The following is a 26103-nucleotide window of genomic DNA, read 5'->3' on the forward strand; positions in this document are numbered from 1 at the left end:
TCTTGGCAACTTGCAGCGAAAAATGGCCTCTGAGAATTAGAAACATCAAAGATTGTATCTAGATTTCTGCTTCTTATTTTAATAAAAAATGGTGGTGTTTCAGTCTCCCACAGTTCTGAGGAAAACAGACATGAGAGTCATGGCCACAAAACAACCTCATCTGGACACGGGGAAGGTATCTCTTTTGTATGTACTGTAGTGGTTGTAGCCAACTGTAGATAATTGGAGAGGTGGAAATATGCAGTAGATAAACTTTCACTGTTTTTGGCCACTGGAAACTCAAAACAACGATCTAAATGTGTCTCTTCAGTGACATAATAGCCTATCCGTGAACTCAAGTTAATACTGCTATATCTAAATTTGTTATCAAGTGACTGAAAGAAAAGTTGAAGATGAGAGATATAGGTTTAAAAGATGGATAGGGTTTATTTGCTGTTTAGGTTGCAAAGAAGACCTCATAAGGTGTTTTTGCTTGGTATTTCAATTGTGGTGTTTCAGTTTCCCACACATCTAAGGAACACAGACATGAGATTCATGAGCATGTAGAAGAGACTCATGGCCACAAACAAGAGACTCATGGCCACGTTCAAGAGATTTATGGACACATACAAGAGGCTCATGGACACGTACAAGAGGCTCATGGCCACGTACAAGAGGCTCATGGCCATATACAAGGGATTCATGGCAGCGTAAAAGAGACTCACGGCCACGTAAAAGAGACTCACGGACCTGTACAAGAAACTCATAGCCACGTACAAGAGACTCATGGCAATGTACAAGAGACTCACGGTCGCGTACAAGAGACTCATGGTCACGTACAAGAGACTCACGGCCACGTACAAGAGACTCACGGCCACGTACAAGAGACTCACGGCCACGTACAAGAGACTCACGGCCACGTACAAGAGACTCACGGCCACGTACAAGAGACTCACGGCCACGTACAAGAGACTCACGCGACGCATACAAAGAGACTCACGGCCACACGTACAAAGAGACTCACGCGACCCATACAAAGAGACTCACGGCCACGTACAAGAGACTCACGGCCACGTACAAGAGACTCACGGCCACGTACAAGAGACTCACGGCCACGTACAAGAGACTCACGGTCACGTACAAGAGACTCACGGTCACGTACAAGAGACTCACGGTCACGTACAAGAGACTCATGGTCACGTACAAGAGACTCATGGCCACGTACAAGAGACTCAGGGCTACGTACAAGAGACTCAAGGACACGTACAAGAGACTCAAGGACACGTACAAGAGACTCATGGCCACGTACAAGAGAGTCATGGCCACGTACAAGAGATTCAAGGACACGTACAAGAGACTCATGGCCACGTACAAGAGACTCATGATGACGTACAAGAGACTCAAGGACACGTACAAGAGACTCATGGTCACGTACAAGAGACTCAAGGACACGTACAAGAGACTCATGGTCACGTACAAGAGACTCAAGGACACGTACAAGAGACTCACGGCCGCGTAAAAGAGACTCACGGCCACGTAAAAGAGACTCATGGTCATGTATATGCGACTCATGGCCACGTACAAGAGAGTCATGGCCACGTACAAGAGATTCAAGGACACGTACAAGAGACTCATGGCCACGTACAAGAGACTCATGGCCATATACAAGAGATTCATGGCCACGTAAAAGAGACTCAAGGCCACGTAAAAGAGACTCATGGCCATGTACAAGAGACTCACGGACCCGTACATGAGATTCATGGCTACGAACATGACACTCATGGCCACAAAACAACCTTATCGGAGCACGGTGAGGAAAGAAAATCTGAAAGCAAAGGTATATCTTTTGTACATGCTGTAGTGGTTGTACTTAACTGTAATTATTTCTAGAGGTGGCAATATGCCGTAAATAAACTTTCACAATTAGGTAAACTTGGCAACTTACACTGGAAATTAGACAACTGAAATTTATCAAAATGTTTGCTCACTATGTCAATGGAAAATGTTGTGTGTCAGTCTCCCACAAGCCTGAGGGAAACGTGCAGGAGACTCATGGCCACAAAACAACATCATCTGAGCACAGGGAGGAGGAAAGAAAAGCAGAAAGGAAAGGTATTTCTTTTTTATGTAGCGTTGCAATGTTCCTGTAGTTTTATAAACTGTAGCTGTAGTTCATTAAATATATAGAAGATTAACTTTCAGCACAATTTAAACTAAAATAGCCTCCTGAAAGCAGCATGAATGTATCTTTGTTTTTGCTTATTATGTTGACGACGACTGTGGGCATTCTCCCACAAGCCTGAGACTCATGGACACGCACATGAGACTCGGACAAAAAAAACACAACCTTATCGGTCGACATTTTAGTAGATTTACATGCTGTAGTTTACCTTTTGTGCAGTAGTAGATCATCTTTCCCAACGTGCTAAACTTGGCAACTCCAAGTGTTAAAAGGGGCCACTATGAACAGCAAAAATTCATCTTAGTTCATGTATTTCTGTCAATTCAGCAACATAGTAGCCTGTTGGTAAACTTAGGCTATGGAGTAAAAACCTATATTCAGTACCAACATTGGCGACATTTTTGTGCGAGACTCAAGATAAGAGCAAGAAAAGGACCGGAGAACTAAGTAAAAAAACAAACAAACACGGATAGACATTGTTTATTTATATAGGTTTCCAAAAAAAAAAAAGAGCACACAAAATGTTCCTCATATAATGCTTTTGGTTGTCACGTTTATGATAATTGTGGTGTGACAGTTTCCCACTGCCCAAGTCTGAGGGACACAGACATGAGACTCATGGGCACAAAACAACCTCATCTGGGCACGGAGAAGGTATCGCTTTTATATATAGTGGTGGCAACCTTTTGATAAAATTTACCTCATATTTTTGCTTACGTTAATGATTGTGGTGTGTCAGTCTCCCATCATTTTATGGGACACCTACATGAGACTCATGGACACAAAACAACCTCATCTGGGTATGGGAGAAGAGCAGCATAAAGAAAGAAAGAGGCATCTCTTTTACATGTAGTGGTGGCAATGTTCTTGTCGATTTACAGTAGGTTATTTATGTTGCAGTAAATATGCAGCTCACAGTGAAAAACAGAAACTGGATACAACAAATGGATCTTAATTCATCTCTAACTACATGACACCCTGTCAGTCGACATATGCTATAAGGCAAAATCTTAATTTGGCACTGTCGCGCCATATTTTTATATAGTGATGACTGACACTGTAGGGCAAGAAACAAAAAACAGACAGCAGGATCAAGTGTGGAAAAATGGGTTAACTAGACAAGGAAGATGAATTTGACATTGAAAATGCTGTTAAAATAAACAATGCTGCATTCAGATTAATTTGTTAAAATGCTTTTTTTAAATTATAGATAGTAAGAGCATTTGGATGATACTTTTAAAATAAAAAGATATCTAACGTTCTAAATACCCATAAGCATCTAACCTTATTTCTTAAGTCAATTACATTATACAGTATGTGAATGAGATCTATATTAGCAAAGGTTTCTCACAAATCGTTGGATGTTGTTGTCTTGTCTGTAGTTGTTCTTTCGCGCATGGTGAAACAGCCTGAGATAATTGTGCAACGTCAATACAGATTGATTTGCTCCTTTGTAGTGCACCACAAACCTGAGTGGGAAAGAGGGAGTCATGAGACCCCAAAACACACTTCAGGGATAGAGGATGAAGACAGACAAGAAAGAGAGAAACGGAAAGGTAGAATTTGAACATGTGTTATATAATAGCACAGTGATTCATAAATGGTTGCACATTGGGACCCAACATTTATCATGATTAGGTTAATAGGTGACACAGAATTGCATTTATTCAGTTCAATTTTAAAAAGGTCATTTGAGCCCACAGTTGGGCCATCATTTTCTTGGTTTAATCTTCAAACTGACATTTTTTATTCATCGTATTCACCTGTGCTTACAGAGTTGAATAGTTCTATTTGCTTTTTCAAAAAAATAATAAGAACAAAAAAAGGACTTGGAGTGTCTTCAAGACAAACCATGCCAAATGTTTCCCACAACAGTTTTTGATTTCAGTTTTAAAAACTATCACACAATCTTCTTCAGCAGATGGAGTTTGCCCAGTTGTCATCAAAGTGTAGATGTAACAATTTCCATTTCTTTTCCTTTAAGGACTTCATCCATTTTGGCTCAAAAGTTGAGATTGAGAGTTTATTCTTGGCCTTAAAAAACAGCAGTTTCAAAACAACCTGACCACAAATAATCGTATCACCCAATCTTCAAGAAGATTGGGTGATACGATCAAAAGCTCAAGAACAGCTACTTATCCCACCACAAAGTCCATTGTGGTGAGTTTCCAAGGGCAAGAGTGAACTTCAAGTGAATCTTTTTGGAGTGTTTTGAAAAGGAGCGTTTTGAAAACAGAAGCCATGTCAGTTTCTAGTCCACCACAGAAATTACAAATAATCAAAAATATTAAGATGTCAAATGCAGCACTACAGTAGTTTCTTGCATAAAGACTCATAACATCTTGAGGGTAACTTTTGGGTTCTGTCCAACCAGTTAAGAAACTCTGCACTAGGTAAATATTGAGTCAGCTTTAAAGCAATCCCCTTCTTTCAGGTAGAATCTAGTGGGAATCCCATCCACCTAATCCATGAGACCACTCTGTAGTACTGATGCTCACCTATACCTGCTCCAGCTGTGTGAAGGTATAGTGCTGTAGATGACTGTAGCACAGTGAATGATGCGGAGAAAAATCTTAAACAAAAGATTCCTTCATCCCTCAAGGGCTTCTGGAACTCTTGATCTCAGGAGTGCCCCAGGCCAGACAGTTGTTTGGGATCATATACGATGATTTCAGAGGTAAGAGACCAACATGACCAGCACCTGGTCTGAAGATACAGGCAGGATTGGATTCTTTGGTTCAGATCAGTGGATTGTAAACTTTTTCTGTCATTCGACATAAGTGTGGATGCTGTTTGTGAAGCAGACAACCTGTGGAAAAATCCCTTTCGTTGCATGTCTTATGTTTTTCATTTTGCTCATTCTTTCCATATGCAACTCCCTCTTGGTTGCGTTTTCTTTATGTGCATAATCAAGGTAAGTATTTCATTTTAAACCATTAAACAATTGCCAACATTGACATTCTGATTTATTGATTGTTAGCAAAGTATGTTTATATAAATAAATATTCCTTCAACCTCAGAGACTCTTTGATGCAGGCAGCTCTCTTACTTACTCTCATTGCAACTGTCTTTCATCGTTAACAATTCACAATTGATAAACACCAATAAAGCAGCATCTTGACTCGTAACGTTAATTTGTGGAACAATGTCCCATTGCCTCTCTAGTCTGTGGAGTAATTGGCCATTTATATTTAATTAGGCAGTTCTTCCCCCACCGCTAGCATGGCTTCCTCAGTGCTGAGAGAGGCACTTTATGGCGCTGCTCTCACTGGCTTCCTTTTAAACCAGCTCATTAATATTTCAGCTGGCATCATCAACCAAACAATAATAAAATAATAATGTGACGGCTGATTAAACAGCTAAACTCCGACTTTTTAATGTGAATTTAAATGTGTATTTGCATAAACATGCCTGGTAAACGCCTCTTTAGGAGGACAGTGATGCCTTGCAGCACACTATTGCAGCCAACTTCTAAAGCTTAATAAAACCTTAATTAGGTACCAGCCTCAGCCAAGATAATCGTAGTGAGAATGTAGAGCAACACTTGCTGCAGATCCTACTGTAAATTATATCAGGCTTTCATTACTCCCTCTGTGAAAAAGATTACACAAAAGGTCTTACACCATTCTCCGCAGCATCTTTTTTTGTTGCTCTGCTCTTAGGGTATGAAATATGGAAGAAGTCTTAATTTATAAAGCGTACGAGCATGTAGAGCAAAACCTGCAATCAAATCCTCTTAGATCATTTTATGAATTACAAAGAGAAAATTTAATTAAGAGCTCTGATTGTGCAGCGCTTTATGAAAGAGAATTTAAGACTGGAAATGAAGAACCAACAGTGAAAAGGGAGGAGAAGCAGTGGAGGTTTTCTATCATGTTAAGTGGTGTCAGACCGATTTCATGGTGTCAGGTGCAGTCTGAAAACACCTACTGTACTGTATCACTCACCTCAAACTCCCTTGGTTAGGATTCTGTAGCTTATAATCTACTCATACGGTAATGCAATTAAATTCCCAGACACAATTAACATGCCTACACACACACGCCTACACACACACACACACACACACAAACAAACACACACACACACACAGGAATTCCCATCAGTAATCAGTGCAGCCCAGTGAAGCAGACTCAGCAGACCTGAGTCTAGTAATGGAGAGGGAGTGGTCTGTCTTTATTGAACCAATATAGAGTCAGAAAGGCAAGTCATAAAACCCCCTCAGTCATTCATTTGTTCACTGACGTCTAAAACTAAAACAGTCAGACATATCTCTTAGTGCAAGTCATTTATCATTTTCTACGGTCACTGAAGAATTCCATCAGAAGACTTTAAAAGGATACTACCCTCTCCCAAGTATTAACTTCAACATCATGAACATGTGCATCTATCCTCCTCTAGCAAAAGAAACTTAAAGATCGGTCTTTTCTTTCAGACTGTGAGTGCTATGGCCACTCCAACCGCTGCAGCTACATCGACTACCTGAACATTGTCACATGCGTCAGCTGCAAGCACAACACCAGGGGCCAGAACTGCCAACACTGCAGACTGGGATACTTCCGCAACGCCTCTGCCGAACTGGATGATGAGAGCGTCTGCATCGGTCAGTCTGCAGGGGGACAGAGGGGGTGTGTGGAGTGGGACAGTGATGGTGTGTGTGTGTGTGTACGTTTGAGACAGGAGATGCTGTTGTTACTGCTTTTAAAATTCAATCAACTACACTGTTTTTTTTTTTTTTATTAAGTGATGATTGCCACAACAAGGTAGACTAGTAGTGAAAAATTTAAATGAATGCATACAGTAAAAAATATCAAATGTGTTCTCAACTATACAGCTGTTGTCCTGACACTTTTAGAGAACACATTTTGTTGTGTTGGCTCTGTAACATAGAATTTGAACTGAATTTGTGGTTCACTCTTGCGCTCATCAGCAGAGAGTCTACAGTACATGCAGCGGTTTTCAGCCAAAAAACCCTAAAAACATCACTGTTTTTCCATCACATTACTTGCAGGACTTCACAGTAGACACACAGTTAGCTACAACCTGGTAAACAAAGTAAAGGGTTTAGCAGCTAAAGAGCCAGATATTTCCTTCAGGAGTTGGTTGAGACTAGGGTTGGGTACCATTTGGATTTTTACGATTCCGATGCCGAACCGGTACTTTTAAAATGATTCCGATTCCTAAACCGATTCTTGAAAAACTGAAAAATGACATAAAAGAAAGGCTTTTTTATGGAGTGTTTTTTAAAATAGAAAATTATTTAAATTGAACAATATATTAACGTTTTAAAGTACTTAAATATATAATAAGTAAACCTAATTCACCTAACACATAACTACAATAATTTAACAAATAACAGTTACACCATTAACAAGTAACAACAAAATAAATGTTGAGTTCGTATGCCAACCAGCTTCAAACTTTAGCAGTTCTTTTGCAGAATAATGACTATTTGCCTTCTCTGGCAAGATACTACACCTCTCCTGACTTATGGCATGTCCTGCACAAGAGAAAACTCTCTCAGATGGTGTCCAGGAGCCCTGTACACACCCAGGTATGAGTTTGAAAGGGCAGACAATTTGGGGAGGCTGTCTCGCCTCCCCCACCACCAGGCTACAGGCTCTTGTCTTGAACAATAGACTAGCAGAGTAAGTGTAATATGTTTACTAGCGATCATGTGCAGTCAGTGAATGGTTAATATGCTTTTACGTCCGTTTTGGTGAGCCCAGAGGGAAAATATGCCATTTTAAAAGTAGCCTACATTTACGGTAGCTAGCTAATGGTAGACTACAGAGAAAGTGTGATATTTTTACGTCCGTTTCGGAGTGTGTACAAAAAGCCGTCTATCAGCTGTGATTGTAGCGTGCATCTCCAAGAATAGCGCGGACACGCGCTTCAAACCACGAGCAGGCACGTGCGCCACTTGGCAGAAAAGGGGAGAAAGAAAAAATAAAATAAAATAAAAAAATAAAGAGTCTGCAGCTGTCCGGAGCGACAGAGGGAAAATATTTCAGTCGGAACCGAAATGAGGAACCAACATTTTCATTCTAATCCGGTCCGAATACTACCGTTTGCGTAGGAACCGGTTCCATAGTGGAACTGGGTTTCGGTACCCAACCCTAGTTGAGACCAAACCAGAGCTAAAAAAGAGGGTGAATATTGGACTTACATTTGTAAACAGGCAACAACGGTTGTTGTGGGCGGCTGTGGCTCAGGAGGTAGAGCGGGTAGTCCTTTAACCACAAGGATCGATCCCCAGTTCCTCCTGTCCGCATGTCGAAATGTCCTTGAGCAAGACACTGAACCCCAAGTTGCTCCCGATGGCACGCCAGCGCCTTGCATGGCAGCTCTGCCACAAGTATGAATGTGTGTGTGAATTAGAGTGGTGATTGGGCCACATTTTTCTGTCCGACCCGAGCCCGACACAGTTAAAATCTCTTTTTTTCCTTCATACTAATGACACATGTAGGCTACATTTGTTTGTGTGGAAAGCCCACTTTTATTAAGCAACTGTAGGAAGGCATTCAAAAATGTCAACAGATGAGCGCATCAGCGCACACGGGGCAACAAGCGCACGTTAATAAGATGTTTAATTTAAAATGTTCAATGTGTTATCCTTTCCTGATTGCTTTGTTTCCGAGCGTGGTCAGAAAGCCAGGGGAGACTCGTTACCTCCAGGGCCGACGTTATAAAATGAATAACGTTGGGGTTAAAATCCTGTTTCTGGTGAGCAAATGAATGAACTTGGCTTTCAGTCTGGGGTTTATCTCACACACACACACACACACACACACACACACACACACACACACACACACACACACACACACACACACACACACACACACACACACACACACACACACACACACACACACACACACACACACCTCTCTTAAAGGAGCCGCAGCACCATTTTACAACAAATGTCTCATCGCACTGATGTGACCGAGCCCGACCCGAACAACATTTCAAAAAATCTGTCCGAACCAGTCGGGTATCACCACTCTAGTGTGAATGGGTGAAGGGAATAAAAATCAGTGTTTCCTCTAGGATTTTTTTTAGCAGTGGGGGCAGATCTGTCGGACCCCCCCCCCCACCAGTACCGCACCCAAATGTTTTACGTATTAAACGGATTTGACACTTCGCTGCAACACAAACAAATATATTTATTCACCTCTATTCACACACAATGAGGCATATTTTGATTCCGTTTTGATTGATCTGTATTTTTGAGGAACTGTAGGTCTACAAAATGATAGGGAAACCAAAACCCAAAGTAGGCTATAGTATGAAACCATTCATAATTAAACTAACTGCATATTTGCCTCAGTGGCAAAGTTGGCAGCCTTGCTGTGTGCATTTGATTTTTCTTGGCTTTTGGAAAAATAACTCCAAGGCTCGGTTATAGGGGAATTCAGAAAGAGGTGGCCCATTAATGCTGAGTAGCATAAATGCTGCTAGATGGTCCCCCTGTGTGAAATTTATATTTGTAATAACTTTGCTAAATAACTTTGCTAAGTACCTGACTTTTCCTAAAATAGTCTGTATTTTCATTTAAAATTGTTTTTATATACATTACACAAAAGGCATGAAAATACAATCACTTGGCCAAACACGATATTGACCGCTCGGATTTTTGCGGTTTTGTTTTTAATCTTTTGCGCGGTTGAAGATGCATCTCTGTCAGAGAAACGTAACTAGCGGTCTCGAGTAACAAGTGTGGGCATCACCGATGGGCCGAAGGCAAAGCCAGAGTCGGTAATGTAGGCTACGGCGTGGATGGACTCGGTTCTGAATCAGAAGAAAAGCACCGGGCGCTCACTCTGTGAAAGGCACGGTACACGTAGATGGCCGGTAGCTGTCTGCGTGTTCATATAACTTTATACATGCTACAACTAGCTGGAATCATTGCACACATCATCTCTAATGAGTACACCAGCTGTAAAATGTCCCGAAGGAAGTTCATGCAGCAACTGGCAGAGGAGCTGAGAGCGGAGTTTATGGAGGAAAAAAAAAAAGGGCAGTGGCGCACAGTCCAAACAGCGCTGCGCACCGCAGCAGACACCAAAACGGAGGCAGTGCCTGCCAGGTTAGGTTATAAATGTTCAAATAACATAGCCAACTTTTAACTGTTATTTGGCTGTGAATTATGTTGAATGAATTTTCCCCAATATGTTTCATGAATGTATGAAATAATCACGGTTTAGCCTACTATGCCATGATCTGATATCAAGGGCGTTGTACTGAATCAACAGCCACGTGCAATTTAGCTAGCAGGTGAAGGTGAAACTAAAAATGAGCAAGATAGAGGCTTAAATGAACTGACAATATTAGTCATACGACTTACAGTTCTCAAGGATGCACACATGCCATCTCAACCGGGTCCTCCGCATAACCTGTCTTTTTTCTTTCTCCCTTTTCTCAGAGTGGCACGCGTGCCCACTCGCATTGTGAAGCGCGTGTCCGTGCTATTCTCCGACGTGCTTCCTAACAATCGATGATAGACGGCTTTATTTCTGATACCGTGGCGGGAGAAATCTAACCGTGGCGGACCGCCACTTGCCAATCAACATAGAGGAAACACTGAAAATTGTAAAGCGCTTTGTCCGGTAAGGCAAAAAAGCGCCATATAAATCTAGACCATTTAACTGCTAAAACGTTCACAATAGCAACTTTATAAGGTCACTATATTTCAATGTGTTTACAGCTTGTTGCACTGTCCCAATGTTGCAAAAAAAAAATATAGACACCAGCAGGTATTTTCCCTGCAGATGCTCTTCCAGATCTTCACCTGACTTCTTCACATCAAACGTCATTGCTTGTACATAAAAACATTTTGAGTGTTGTACTCACTGCCTTACTGCATTGTCAATTAATCTAGGGCTCCTACTCTATGTATAAAAAGGTTTGGAAGTCCAACATTGTTCAACCAAGACTGAAGCAAACACCCTCAAGCACCCTTAAAGCTGAAAGGCATCACTTAAACCTCTATTTCAGAGTACAGAGCCAAAACAATGAAACACATAACCGTTATATTTTCTGACTGTACTGTAGACAAATGCATCTCTTAGATCTTAATGGACAATGATACACTGTTTGTATGCATTCACAGAGAAGTTTTCCCTTTTTTTACGCTTATTAAGGACATGTCCTAATAAGAGGTCACTCGGTTTGCATAGCTGTGGAGTGAAAATCTGGTGTTGATTTGGATCCATCTGTAGGTGGACTGCAGGGGGTTGGAGGGTAAACTCGTGGCGGTTGGGGCACACACAGGGCCAGGCCTTGGAGTCAGCACAAATAAGGCCCCATTAGCTCATCTGCCAGCACACTGGCACACCGAGCATGGCAACAGAAATCAGTTCACACCACATATCTCTAGAGCAAGAGACCATGCCATCCCAAACACTAATGCATTTGCACACACATTTTACACAGCTACGCATTCACTCTCAGTGGCGCACATACAATCCCAATATTAATGCGCATGACCCAAAAACACCCAGATATCAACCGCATTGCTGTGGTTGTGTAATCCGTTTCAATTTTATGAATATTTTATATAACATTTTATTATAAATGAGTTATTTGATCATGGGTTCAAGTGAAAGACGAGCTATTGGCTTACATCAAATCAGCTCTGCAGTTTTTTTTTCTATACTGATCTGGATATCACTCCGCTTAAATATATAAATATATGTATTGGTAATAGAGCTGGGAACCAAACATCGATTCTTTTATGGCACCGAAAAAAATCCTCCAATCCTATGAGTATCGAAAAATTATTTATCTTTCGGTGCCAAATTTCGGTTCCCAAAGCGTCTGAGCGCGTACGCGCAAGCTTATCTGTCCTCTCTGCATATTGACACAGAGCGGTGCTCCGACCAACACGGAGTAAACTGTCTGCAGTTTTGGTGAAGTCACAGAGAGTCACGGTTGGTTTCAAGTGTGATTACAGTTTTTCAAATCTTCACGCAGACAGTGTTTGCTGCGATATGATATTAATGGCGAGCCGAAAGTGGTCGCGGTGCTGTTGACGTTACACTTCCTCTTAGACAAGCAGGCACAACAGTGGTTTCACTGCCCTGATGACTGACTGACAGGCTGAGCTTGCAAGGCACTTTTAATAATGTTACTGAGTGAGCAGTTTTACCAGAATTTTTAATTTTGATAACTGTTTTGATTCACAATTAAGGTGGAAAATAAAAGCTTTGTGTTTAATGTATTTTTGTTGATGTTGAAATGGATTTTAAAACATATGGTATCGAAAAAAGTATTGTTAGGAACAGGCATCGAAACTGAGGTATCGAAATTGGCACTGGATCGAAAGATTTTGAACGATAGCCAGCCCTAATTTGTAATGATAATTACTTGCAGAAATAAGAGTAATTTATGAGGGGAAAAAAGAGACAAGTTCAATGTCATCTTGTGTTAAAAAGGTAAATCTGTCTCAGATTTGACACAAATCTCAGTATGCAGTTAGCATTTCAATACAACAAATATAAAAGTTATTGTGATTGGTAGGAAGGGAGAGTTCAGGGTGTATCTGAATGTGAGTTTGTGGTGTTTTATAGGCCATTTGAACCATAAGAATTTCAACAGACAGAACTTACGTTTGTTTAATTATGCAGCACAACAACGTCTGCATGTCCCTCAACTGTTCAAAATACCACAATGTTCCCTACACTTATTCCACCTGCCTTTGAAAGCAGAAATTCTGTAATCAAAAGAACATACAGTTCTATTTAGATGGGATTAGTTTTCCAAACATCTGATATATACAGTACTTTCTGACGTAGGACATCTGTCATTTAATTTTTCTGTTTACATGGGAGAGGAATTAATGTGGTCTATTGCCAGTATGGCAGTCTGTATGATAGGTGTTGTTTTTAGGAAACCTATGACAACCGTTAACCTCTTAGAGACAATGAGACAGTTTGTTTAATGTCTGTAGGATCAAAAAAAACTTTATAATATTTAATAATATATACAATAAAATGTTTAAGTCTAGACACCCTTACATGTATCACATTATCTTTGCAATTCTCAGCATGGTGGTAAAATAATTCCGGCTGAAAAGGACGTAAATTTCAGGTCTGAATCTCTGCAGCATTTTGGGAAACTCCGCCTTTACATGCACAGTACTGCAGTTCTGAAAGGCATCAATACCAAAGACAAATCTGTGGTCTGAATACAAATGCGCACATTTGGCTGAACTTAATTCAACTCTAGGTCAAATCCCTATATCTCTTTTCCTCTTTTCTTTCAGAGTGCAACTGCAACCAGATGGGTTCTGTTCATGACCGGTGTAACGGCACAGGCTTCTGCCAGTGTAAAGATGGGGCCACGGGGGCCAAGTGTGACGACTGCCTGCCAGGATACTACTGGAAACAAGGCTGTTACAGTGAGTATGAGGAGTCAGATTTTTGTTGGTTCATGTCTAAGGGCCCTATTTTAACAATCTAAGCGCACGGCATGTACAAATCCACTTTTGCTAGTTTAACTGCGAAAAAAAAAAGGGTCCGTGCGCCAGGCACATGGTTCAAAAGACTTGTGCTTAAGTGTCTTAATTAATCATAGGTGTTTTTCGGGCGTAACATGTAATAAACCAGAGTGTCATCTCCCATTCCCTTTAAAAGCCAGGAGCATTTGTACCTTGGCGCATTGCTATTATGATGGCGGATCGGTTAAGCAGGAAGGAGAGATTTTCAGGAGAAGAAACTGCTTGTGCGTGAAGTGAAAGCGCCAGTAACCAAAATAACATGTAATATAAAATATATAGATATACACAATAATACTATTTCACATTTTAATATTTGTATTTTTAATCTTTTGCATGTTTGTGTGCTGCTGCGCGTCCCTGTTTGTGTAACAAGTAAGGCTGAGCAATTTTATCGATTCTTCGATATAAATCGATATTTTTTTTCCCAAGAAAGTATTGATTTTTAAGCCGCGAGTATCGATACGTAAGTCCCATTCAAATCCCCCGTGTTTACCCCCGTTCGCGTTGCAGGAAGGGCGATTTGGACAGCCAGCCGCTAGTGTCGCTGTAGAGCAAGTTACCCATACTAACTTTACACAGACGTCTACCTCTTCCTGTTTACGGAGTCAGAGGGAGGAGATTCAAGAAAATGGCGTTGAATATAAATCCAGCACCTTCATGCTTAAAAGCAGATGTGTGGGAGCACTTTGGGTTTAAAAAGAAGAAGGAAAGCGACAACTTAGACAAAAGCATCGTGGTTTGCAAGCTGTGTGACACAAACATGAAATACTCTGGAAATAACACCAACCTACGAGCCCACCTAAAACGTCACCACCCGGACAAGGTAATGCTAACGGAGGACCCCAAGAAGCTGCGGCCGCGTGACCCAAAACAAACCATGCAGGACATCGGGTCTCGGTATCGGCGGTGGTCCCGTACATGTCCATGTTGCTGCCGGTCCTCTGCGTCCTCTCTACGTTGTCTGACAAGCCGGACTGCCGCTGCTCAGCTCAGTGGACACTCGGCGGAGCTAGGTGTGTACTTCAGGCACACCCTGGAGTCTGAAACTGCCCCAAAACTCGCAGATACCCAACAACCTCACTAAGGCCGAATCTGATGGTGCGTTCAGGTGCTCCGAAATAACCCAGAAGTTACCATAAAACACAAGTCATCAATTGTCAAAATCTGGATTGATTTATTTTCTGTTAATTGCAATACTGCACTTTATTTACTTTTAAAAGGCTTGTAAGCTACAGTTTGCACAAGACCGAAAACCAAAACACCGAAAGAAATTATGCCAATTATTAGTACCATTGCATTTATGGCTATGACTGTGTACTAACTTTACTATTAATATTATTAATTAATATTAAAGTTTAATAAAAAAAATATCTAGCAGAAATATGGCTACAATCTGATAGTCACATACAGTATATAGTAGCCTAAGAACAGAATAGCTTACTTATTATTATTATTTGATGCACTTTCTTGCAGGATTTCACTGAACATATCAGACGAGGGTGCATGCCCCTCATCTGGTGCAGAGAGACGAGTCTTTGTTTCTGCGCTCTGATCTCCTCCAACGCTGGGCGCTGCTCCGTGCGCTGCTCCGTCTCCGTCTCCACGAGGGCTCTCCGCATCCATCGCGGCCTGGATAATTTCTCGTGCGCCCTGCTTTATTTCCGCATCCAAGTAACGTCTTTATAACGCGGATCAAGTACAGTCGCGATGAAGTGCAGAGGATCCGAATAGATCTCACTGAAACGTGTGCTGACAGACTCTAAGAGCGTACTTTTCATTGTTTTCACTCCGTGGTCCGTCTCAACCTCTTTGCTTAGGAGACGCTTTGCAGGTGGAACGGGTACTGATACACGTGCAGGTCGCGGTTTCTGTTTGCGTCATCACAACATTTCGGCCGAAAAAAAGATTTTCGGTGGCCGAATATTCGGTGCATCCCTACTTTAAATCTTTCAGAAAATGATGTAAGTGTATCGAATCGTATCGAATCGTATCGAATCGTTGGCTGAATATCGTGATATATATTGTATCGTGAGCTGAATATCGTGTATCGTATCGTGAGATTAGTGTATCGCTACAGCCCTAGTAACAAGCATAGTGTGAACGCGCATTTTACTAATGCACTGTTAAAATAACAATGAAATGCTGCGTTATTGACTTTAGATCAGTTTTTTTTTTGGTCAATGGCGCGATCACTAACCACTGCCTCAAGACAGCAATACGCCAAGAATGCACCTGAACACACCTCCCTGTAAGACCAGCACACCCATGGGCGCACAGATGGTCCCAGGTGCATTTGCTATTTAAACGACATGGGCGCTGGACGGGAAATTCAATTCAATTTTATTTATAGTATCAAATCATAACAAGAGTTATCTCGAGACACTTTACAGATAGAGTAGGTCTAGACCGCACTCTGTAATTTCCAAAGCCCCAACAATTCTAATAATTCCCTCAAGAGCAAGCATTAGCAGTGGCTGTTGCGACAGTGGCAAGGAAAAACTCCCTTTTAGGAAGAAACCTCGGCAGACCCAGACTCTTGATAGGCGGTGTCTGAATTGCCAACTGCGTCGATCTTAAACTAGCAAAGACACTTGTGTCAGGCTTTGCACTGCGCCGGGTGCAAGACAGGGTTCTAAAAGTCCAGGAATGAACAAATGTTGTACTGTAGCTTGTGCATCTCCCAATGTTTTCTTCGGGAATTGAATAGGGGAATAGATCATGCAGCTCGTTAGCGGCATCAGCTGCTCTTTTAATTGATGACCCTATCACTCCTTAACCCCATTACAGGAAATCGCCTTCCTCTACCATGTACCATCTAGTGAGGGCCCTCAGTCTCACATAGACCCTCCCCACCTACACATATTGAACCTCCACAGGCATTCGTGCCTTTTAAATGTGGGTTTGTTTACTACAATATGTTCCATATAGTTGTAAATAGTAGTACAGTATGTTTTAGATTTGACACCTTACTTCAAATACTCCAATGCAACAAAGCCAACTATCTTTGGAGTTAGCTCATGTAAGTATTTAGTGTTGTGGAAGCCTGATCCTCTGTTTTCTCTCAGTACATTTTTAGGTCAAGTATCTTGTGCAGTACAACTACCTCTGTGCTATTCCTAATGCCTTTTTAGAGCATTTTTAACAATGCTATGTTCCTCCAATCACTAATATCACATGCAGTGTATTTTCTGTTTGAGACAATGATTTTTACTTGACCCTGAGAAAGTGCAGGCTCAAGAAAAACAGACAGAGAAAAGGGCTGCAAAAACAAAAAAAAAGCAGGTGTTACCCGTTTATGTCCCTGAGGCAAAGACTGGAGAATTTATCTTGCCTCTTTCCTTCCTCCTGCTTTTCTTTTCTACTTTGTTCTTTCTGCCCTGAATTCTTCTCATCCTGATCTATCCCATCATGCTTTTTCTAACATTGCCCCTTTTTATCTTTCCTCACCTGTCTTCTCTTTGCCATACATCTCTCTTTCGTCTTTGTGCTCTTTACTCCCCTACTGCCTGTCACTCTGTCACTTTGCCATGCCCTCTTTATTCCCAACTCTCTCTCTCTCTCTCTCTCTCTCTCTCTCTCTCTCTCTCTCTCTCTCTCTCTCTCTCTCTCTCTCTCTCTGCAATTCCTTCACTCTCCCTCTTTTCCTCTACTTCTCCTTCTGCTGCTCTTCCTGTCTGCCTTTGTCTCCACTCACAGCTAACGTTTGTGACGAGGAGATGCTCCTGTGCCAGAACGGAGGAACATGCTACCAGAGCCAGAAGTGCATCTGTCCTCCAGAGTTTAAGGGGGTACTGTGCCAACACTCCCGCTGCGAGGCGGGCAAGGACTGCAACGCCGCCTCTTCCCTGCACCTTACCACAGCCACCCTGCTGCTCTGCACTCAGCTCGCCCACCTGCTGGCCACGTTAACTCCCCACTGAGCCACGAAAAAAAACCCTCACACCAAGAAGTGTGTGTGTATGTGCGTGTACGTGAGGCGAGGGGTGACCCAGAGTGGGTAGGGCCGCCCCCAGTCGTGGACCCGACAAACACACACCGCAGCACTCGCAAAAGCGCGCACACTCACACAACACAAACTAGCCCCAATTTCCTTTCAAACACGCACACACACACGCACACGCACACACACACACACACACACACACAGGACTATTATGATACTGTGTGTGCTCAGGTGTGAGAAGGACAAAGATAGAAAAAAGGGGAGCGACCTCAGAAAAAAAAAAAAGATGCAGACGAAGGGGGAAAAAATGATACCAACCACTGTTCCCTTTATTCTAGAGCTGGAGCAATGTGCATCAAACCAAAAAGCATAAGCAAAACACTTAAATCACCACTGTTTCACTTCTAAGGGAATGGCTGTTGTACCCACAAGGACCTTTTCTTTTCTTTTGTTTTCTTGGTTGATTTAAGGATCTCGCCTCCGCTTGACTGACGGCCAAGGCGTGTGTGTGGTCAGACTCAGTGAGAATACGAGACACGACGAACGAGACGGGAGGCGAGGTGCGCGTTTGATCCTGCTGCTGAGGCCTAACATAGTATATTAACCAGGTTTCATTTCTTCTCAGAAGATGAGACTTGATTTTACATTTATTCTATTTCTGCTGCATTCTTTTATTTTTTATTATATCTTCAGTCATTGTATCTAACGTGCCCACTAACCACTAAGTCGCTGAGATCATACATATTATATAATATCCAGGGGGTTACAAATTATAAAAATTTAGTCACTATTATGGTTGTTATAGGAATGAGTGATTGTTGCCACACTTAGCGAGATTTTATCTTCTCACAGTATTCAGGAAGCAGAATTTAACAGAATTTAACTTATCAGAAGTCTAAAAGAGAGAGAAAAGATATCGACCACGTATCAATATTATATGACATTATTTGAATATTTTTTGTAGAAATTATTTTTGTTTGGAGTTACAATAAATTATAAAAAATGACATTTACAACTATTCCAAATGAGCATTTTATTACACTGAGTGTAAACCTTGCAGTAAATATGACTGTTATTTGCCTTCTTGCTTGTACTTTTTTCATTTAATCAAATGTCTGTGATTACATGCTGTTAACATCTTTTTTTCCAGTGGGGTGAAAAGAAAATAGAGCAAGTCATCCATTTGATCTGTTTCATTCACTTTTGACACAGTGTTGAATGCTTATAATTACAAACAGATTATTCCAGTTTAAAATACAACAGTCTGTCTGACAATCACAAAGAACTGCTTTCCTGTCAAGAGAATATCAATTATTTTATTCTGATAAAAGTTGCAAAGAGCCTTTATATCTGAAAATGGCACGGGATGGGCTGATTACAAATATTTTCTATTGTACAAACAGCGGAGATACCGATACTGATTCACCACGGTCCTGTGAGACGGAGCGACTGGCTCTGAGGCCAGATTTTCCCATCTTCAACTCAGTGACACGTTGTGTTTAGCAAAAAAAAATAAATCAGTTTTCTTTAGCAAAACTACATCTTTTCACTGAGAAATGCTCAATTGCTGAGTCAGCTCAGGTTCACAGTGGATAAAGAGATGTGAATGCTGCATCACACCAGGATATAGTATACATCAAAGATAAAAGCGAGACTAAGCCTGTGAGAAATGACAAGACAGGGATTCTTGTATTACTCCTCTATTTTCTGAGCTGGTGGTAGCTGTATTAGCTATTCTGTGTGTCGGGCTCATCCCCTCTGAGCCTGAATAATGTGAAGAACTGAGATTTGGGAGGGAATAGTTTATGAATGTCGAACATTGAGAAATGATGTAGAGGAAAACATTTCATTGTGGAAGAATGAAAATGTAGTTAAAACTACCAAAAGAAAAACTACTCATACATATACAGTACTTTTCAGAATAATATATATTATAAAATTTGATTATAATTATTGACTATTATTATTGACTATTAACCAGTGTTTTGACCAAGTCATCTTTGCTCAAGTCCCAAGTAAGTCTCAAGTCATTTAGTCGATATCCTTGACGTTCCACGTCCGGGACTGCTCAGTTGCCGCCGGAAAATCTGGATTTCACTCATTTAGGCTGGATACCCGTTGAGTTGGGCTTCCTTTGTGTTGGCATTTTAAACTCCGGTCGATTTATGAGGACTATTGTTAACCTTTTCTCAGATCTCTGCAGGGTAAATCCAGACAGCTAGCTAGACTATATGTCCAATCTGAGTTTTCTGTTCCACGACTAAAAACAACTTTTAAAACGTACACGTTCCTCCAAAACAAGTTCCTTCCAAGCCTATTTTGCAGCGGCACCGCGGCTTTTCTCCGGTGCTTAGCACCGCCCAAGACGATTGTGATTGGTTTAAAGAAATGACAATAAACCAGAGCACGTTTTCCTCCCATCCCCGAATGCTATGTGGAGTAGCCAGACTCTCCTCCAGCGCGCTTCGGAGGAGGGTTTGGCAAAGCGAGACTACAAGTCATTTGGTCCAAGTCTCGAGTTATTTTTTGGGGGTAAAGTCAAGTCAAGTCAAGTCACGGGTTATGTCAAGTCGAGTACTTAGTTAAAGCAAGTCAAGTCCCAAATCAAGTCACTTTTTTGATAACGCGTCATTACTGGCTTCGCGGACAAACTAACTGACTAACGTTAGCTACCTCACTAACATGTGAACCAGCTAATTCAGTTCTGATATTTGCATGTCAAGCAGACACTAACCAATCAGAATGAGTCTTCAAATGACAAACAAAGTTTGAGGTCGTAGTCTGGCTGTCCGAAATTTTTGAGTTCGCTTTTTTCTTTCTTGCGTGACATTTTTTAAATCCAAAAGTGATTACTCGTGGCACAGACGCAGCAATTGTGGTGATCTGCTCCGACTAATGAGGCTTCATCAGGGGTCTTTGACGTTATGGGTTGCCAAAGCAAGGAGTGTGACTGATCAACCTATCATGACAATCAGCTTTTTGAGTCATCCGATCATGATTCACAGTTTGCGCTGCTGAAAAACATAACTGATAGTAAGACAAAAATGTGACATTACATTTCATTACTTTATATTTAACAGCTAACATTTCAACTTATGAATACACGCAAGTCATCCGAGTCATCACGCCTCAATTCAAGTCAAGTCTCAAGTCATTTATTTTTTTTGTCAAAAACGGTGTCTCAAGTCCACATCTCTGCCATTACCTACAGCTGTCAAATAAAGGTAGTGCCATAATAAAAAGGTAATGGGTAAAATATTTCTATCAGGAATGTAGTGGAGTAGAAGTATGAAGTAGCATAAAATGGAAATGCTCAAGTAAAGTACCTCAAATTGGTACTGAAGTACAGTACTTGAGTAAATGTACTTAGTTACTTTCCCCCACTGGATCTACATGGACTGGACTATGCTAATTCATTCTTCTACCTAAATTAGAAGGAAGAGTTAAGACACACTGCAACTTAAAAGAAATAACTTAACATTTTGTGAACTTTTTCGCTTTCTTGCCAAAATAGGGCTGGGTATCGGTATATGATGCTTGTAAGAGGGACTTACTGAAAACAAGTCCACTGTAATTCAACTTACAACCGGAAACGTTAGCATTGTTCCATTCAGTGGCTTCATGTACAAAATAATCTGTGCTAACGTTTAACAAAGGAGGCATATTTCAGTCATACATTGTTAGATTAAAACCATGCGGTTAATTGTTTTCATGAATGAAACCTGACAAATGAGAGTGGAAGTGCCAAATGATGCCTCTATTCAAGACAAAACTGTGAATAATTGTATCATTGCGGTTTATTACGGTAATAAATGAATATTCAGATGAACCTAATTAAATTAAAATGGTTCAACACTGTGCTTTTCTGCCTTGAGGTGAACCAGGAGACATATAAAAAAATATGAATGAGAGTAAACTCTCAGAACAACAGAAAGCTCTTCTTTACATTTCACCTCTCACCTCTGAATGATGAGTATAAAAGAAGCTAAATCATCTTTCAATTTAGGTTTTATCTCTTTACAGAGTGAGTGGGTTTCAGAAGTATATTTTGAAGTGGTCAGGTACAGTGAGACAACCCAAACATGTATATTAACAAAAAGATATTGAGAGTACTGCTAATACCAAAACAAGTACATACTGTCTCCGCCACACCATAAACATAACACTTATCATCTGATCTGAAAAATTGACTCATAAAAGGTAAAGTAAGAGTGTAGCACCTGCCTGCCTGTGTGTGCAGGTGTGTGTGTGTGTGTGTGTGTGTGTGTGTGTGTGTGTGTGTGTGTGTGTGTGTGTGTGTGTGTGAGATCAGAGACGTGGGCGAACAGAAGCTGAATAAGTTTGTCTTTGGTCTCGTGAACGTAACTCAGAGTTTGGTGAAAAATGTGTCTATTTGTCCCCGTCATCTCTGCAACTGTTTTCCCAGCTGTACCACGTCCTCCTGTTTGGAGTATTTTTGGCTGTGGATTGGATTTCACATGAGGCTTTCGTGTTTTGCCTGCCCTAAAATTGTCTTTGTTTTGAGGATACACATGCCAGTCACCTTCCCCATGTTGCGCCTTTCTACAGCCCCACCATTTCTTGTACATGACCTGATTTCTCTGGGGTTTCACTGAGCTCATGTTTCATCATCTTTCGTAAAAACATGTAGGGTTAGAGGTACAGAGAGCCTTTGCTTGACAAATCCCTCTGGAAGAGGCCTGACAGATTCTTTTTAGTGTCAGTTGACATTGTTATAGAACAACAAAGTTCGCATAGCGAGGAGGTCGGGGTGAATGAATGGGTCAACAAAACATCGGACTTTAACACAGGAAACTGCTGTTCGTTTCCTGTTTCCATGAGACAGTCAAAGTTGTTTTTTTCCATGCATGACAACAATGGTCCCCTAACCTTAACAAAATGGTTATTACTGTAACCATGAAAACCAGGGTCCCCTAACCTTAAATAATTAGCTATTTTATTCAACAAAACAAGATCCCGATCCACTGAGGTCCATTTCGGAACAAATTCATTACACTATAGTACTAAAGTATATTAGGCTTGACTTTAAGCACATGGTCAAACACCTTTAGCTAATTGCACCACACGACGTAATGTCTGTTATTCAACCACTGCTGACTATATAGAAATCGTTGGGAGAATGTGTTTAATCTTACACATTCCAAGTTAAATTTGCAGTGATTTTAAATCACTTACAAGCCGGTTTGTGTTTCCAAGTGGCATTCATCCGTCTCACTCCCTTCGATTGACAGACGCAGGACATGATGATGCCGTCCCTCCTGCCCTTGACCTCATCGACACTTCACCCCTCAGTTCTGGAGGCAGCATCACAACTGCCAGCAAACATCATTACTGACAGATTAGGAATGTTTTTCAGGCACTTTTGTCCAATTAAATGACTGCTTCTTTTGAGAACGTCCATTCATGTATTAATACAGCCAAACGCTACTACACGGAGAAACATACTGAGAGAAAGACTGTTTCTGACAAAAAAACTTTTGCCTTTCTTGTTTTCCACAAACTTTTTTAAATACACCTTTTACCTGGGTGAGTCAGTGACACAGCACAAACCCCTCTAGAAGTAAGAAAGACATACGCACACACATACTCATCGGGGCAAGTTAGTCTCATTCTAACGTAAAACGCAACACATAGGGAGAACAAGACAGGGGGATTAATGTTACTTGCTAGGTTAACCTTTAGCAGTGGTGTGTTCTTAATATACAAGCCCAGGTTGGCTTTAACTCGGTTGTACGACTATTTGTAATGACAATGTCAGATCTCACCTCCTGCATCTGATGCTCAAGGATCTTTTTAAAACATGCAACAATGGCTGGTTAGTTACAGTGGTGCTGTGACTGACATGACTACTGTGCTGTTAAAGGCTGTGTGCCATGTACAGATGATCCACTGACACTGAACTGTTGTTCAACTTCAGCACCCTTTGAAAAAGTCAGTAAAGACAAAACAAAGGAGACGAAAGGAGCAAAGTACTTGTGCTGTGTGAAGAGCAAAATATTCATCATCCAATCAGACATCAAACTAAATATCTAAACACACTTTAATAATGAAATACTGAAGGCTTTTTAAAAAATGAATTAGACGTTTATTGAAAAGAATCTTTTAAGACAGCACAGATTAGCCTATCTAATACCTAAAACCGAATGAAAAAGATTAAAGGCCTATCTATATCATATGTTATATTACTTGATGTTGTGGATTTGCACATGTACATACAGGTATTTGACCACCACATTGCCATTTGGGTGGAGGTTTTCTGTCCTTTTCAAATATAATAATTCGAGAAAACCTTGTCAATACTGATGACAGGGAGGAAGTATTTCCATTTATCTGCAATAGACCCTACTAAAAAGGAGACAGTGCTAAGATGTGGATACTGTATTACATTATACTGAAAAATCCTTAACACGCAGTCCACATAATTTCTCAACAACAACTACTTGTGTACTCTCTTCCATTTCTGAACAGGAAAGAATAACCACTACCAACAATAAAACCCCTAAAATAGATTCAACTCGGAAAACGAGTTGGGTGCAGAGATATGGAAGGTGAGGTGAGTGCAACTGGAGTAGCCTAACTGAAACTCCATCCATCCATCCATCCATCCATCCATCCATCCATCCATCCATCTTCGTCCACTTATCCGGTGTCGGGTCGCGGGGGAGCAGCTCCAGCAGGGGACCCCAAACTTCCCTTTCCCGAGCCACATTAACCAGTTCCGACTGGGGGATCCCGAGGCGTTCCCAGGCCAGGTTGGAGATATAATCCCACCACCTAGTCCTGGGTTTTCCCCGAGGCCTCCTCCCAGCTGGACGTGCCTGGAACACCTCCCTAGGGAGGCGCCCAGGGGGCATCCTTACCAGATGCCCGAACCACCTCAACTGGCTCCTTTCGACGCGAAGGAGCAGCGGCTCTACTCCAAGCTCCTCATGGATGACTGAGCTTCTCACCCCATCTCTAAGGGAGACGCCAGCCACCCTCCTGAGGAAACCCATTTCGGCCGCTTGTACCCTGGATCTCGTTCTTTCGGTCATGACCCAGCCTTCATGACCATAGGTGAGGGTAGGAACGACAACTGACCGGTAGATCGAGAGCTTTGCCTTCTGGCTCAGCTCTCTTTTCGTCACAACGGTGCAATAAATTGAATGTAATACCGCACCCGGTGCGCCGATTCTCCGACCAACCTCCCGCTCCATTGTCCCCTCACTCACGAACAAAACCCCAAGGTACTTAAACTCCTTCACTTGGGGTAAGGACTCATTCCCTACCTGGAGTAGGCACTCCATCGGTTTCCTGCTGAGAACCATGGCCTCAGATTTAGAGGTGCTGATCCTCATCCCAACTGCTTCACACTCGGCTGCGAACCGATCCAGTGAGTGCTGAAGGTCACAGGCCAATGATGCCATCAGAACCACATCATCTGCAAAGAGCAGCGATGAGATCCCCAGCCCACCGAACTGCAACCCATCCCCACCCCGACTACACCTTGATATCCTGTCCATAAATATTACAAACAGGATTGGTGACAGAGCGCAGCCCTGGCGGAGGTCAACCCTCACCTTAAACGAGTCCGACTTACTGCCGAGAACCCGGACACAGCTCTCACTTTGGTCGTACAGAGATTGGATGGCCCTGAGAAGAGACCCCCTCACCCCATACTCCCGCAGCTCCTCCCACAGTATCTCCCGGGGGACCCGGTCATACGCCTTTTCCAGATCCACAAAACACATGTAGACCGGTTGGGCATACTCCCAGGCTCCCTCCAGGATCCTTGCGAGAGTGAAGAGCTGGTCCGTTGTTCCACGACCAGGACGGAATCCGCATTGTTCCTCTTCAACCTGAGGTTCGACTATCGGCCGAACCCTCCTTTCCAGCACCTAACTGAAACTGTGTCTATATAATACTTTAAAAACCCCACCTGTTACCACCAAAGCGATGCAGTGGCTGTGGAAATCACTGAATAAAACTGCATTAATATGCAGGAATAATTTATGCATTACCATGTCATCACCTAGTTTGCGGACGCAACAGTTGGACTTAAAGATTTGACATCAGCTTGTGCACACACCCACACACAGATCTGATAAAAGCTGCTCCTCCCAAGGACTTTCACTAACAATAATGTTATTTACAAATGAACCCATGTTATGATTAAATTAAATATGCATTATGCAACTTTATGCCTTGAGTCAGCAGAGTGTAGTCCCACTCTGCTCCATGTTAGTTGGTCAAGTTCTCGTCATTCATTTTGATGAGGTATCGGTCTACCTGAGGCATCCAGCCTGAGGCTGAGCTAAAGAAATCTGTAAAAAGACACGCAGAGGTGTTGCCAGACATAAAAAACGTGCTGAGGCACAAACCGCAAGCACACACTTTCCTAAAGAACAAGTTTAAATCCATGGAAAGTGTGGGTAAAGAAACATCTTTGTCATGAATACAAATAACTGCAGGGAAGGAAATTTGATCTAACAATTG

The 26103-nt window shown here is 41.7% G+C and overlaps 1 protein-coding gene across 1 annotated transcript in view; it reads left to right on the top strand.

Annotated features, from left to right (window-relative positions):
• Positions 1-18785, top strand: part of LOC120545253 (netrin-G2) — a 70600-nt gene extending 51815 nt beyond the window's left edge. Inside the window, 3 exon segments of the mRNA XM_039779441.1 lie at positions 6597-6764; positions 13431-13565; positions 17361-18785. Of these exon segments, the coding sequence (XP_039635375.1) occupies positions 6597-6764; positions 13431-13565; positions 17361-17584 (527 nt within the window). The 3' untranslated portion in view covers positions 17585-18785.
• Positions 18786-26103: the final 7318 nt, after the last annotated feature.

This window comes from Perca fluviatilis, chromosome 17 (assembly GCF_010015445.1).
Source record: "Perca fluviatilis chromosome 17, GENO_Pfluv_1.0, whole genome shotgun sequence".
Taxonomy (NCBI): domain Eukaryota; kingdom Metazoa; phylum Chordata; class Actinopteri; order Perciformes; family Percidae; genus Perca; species Perca fluviatilis.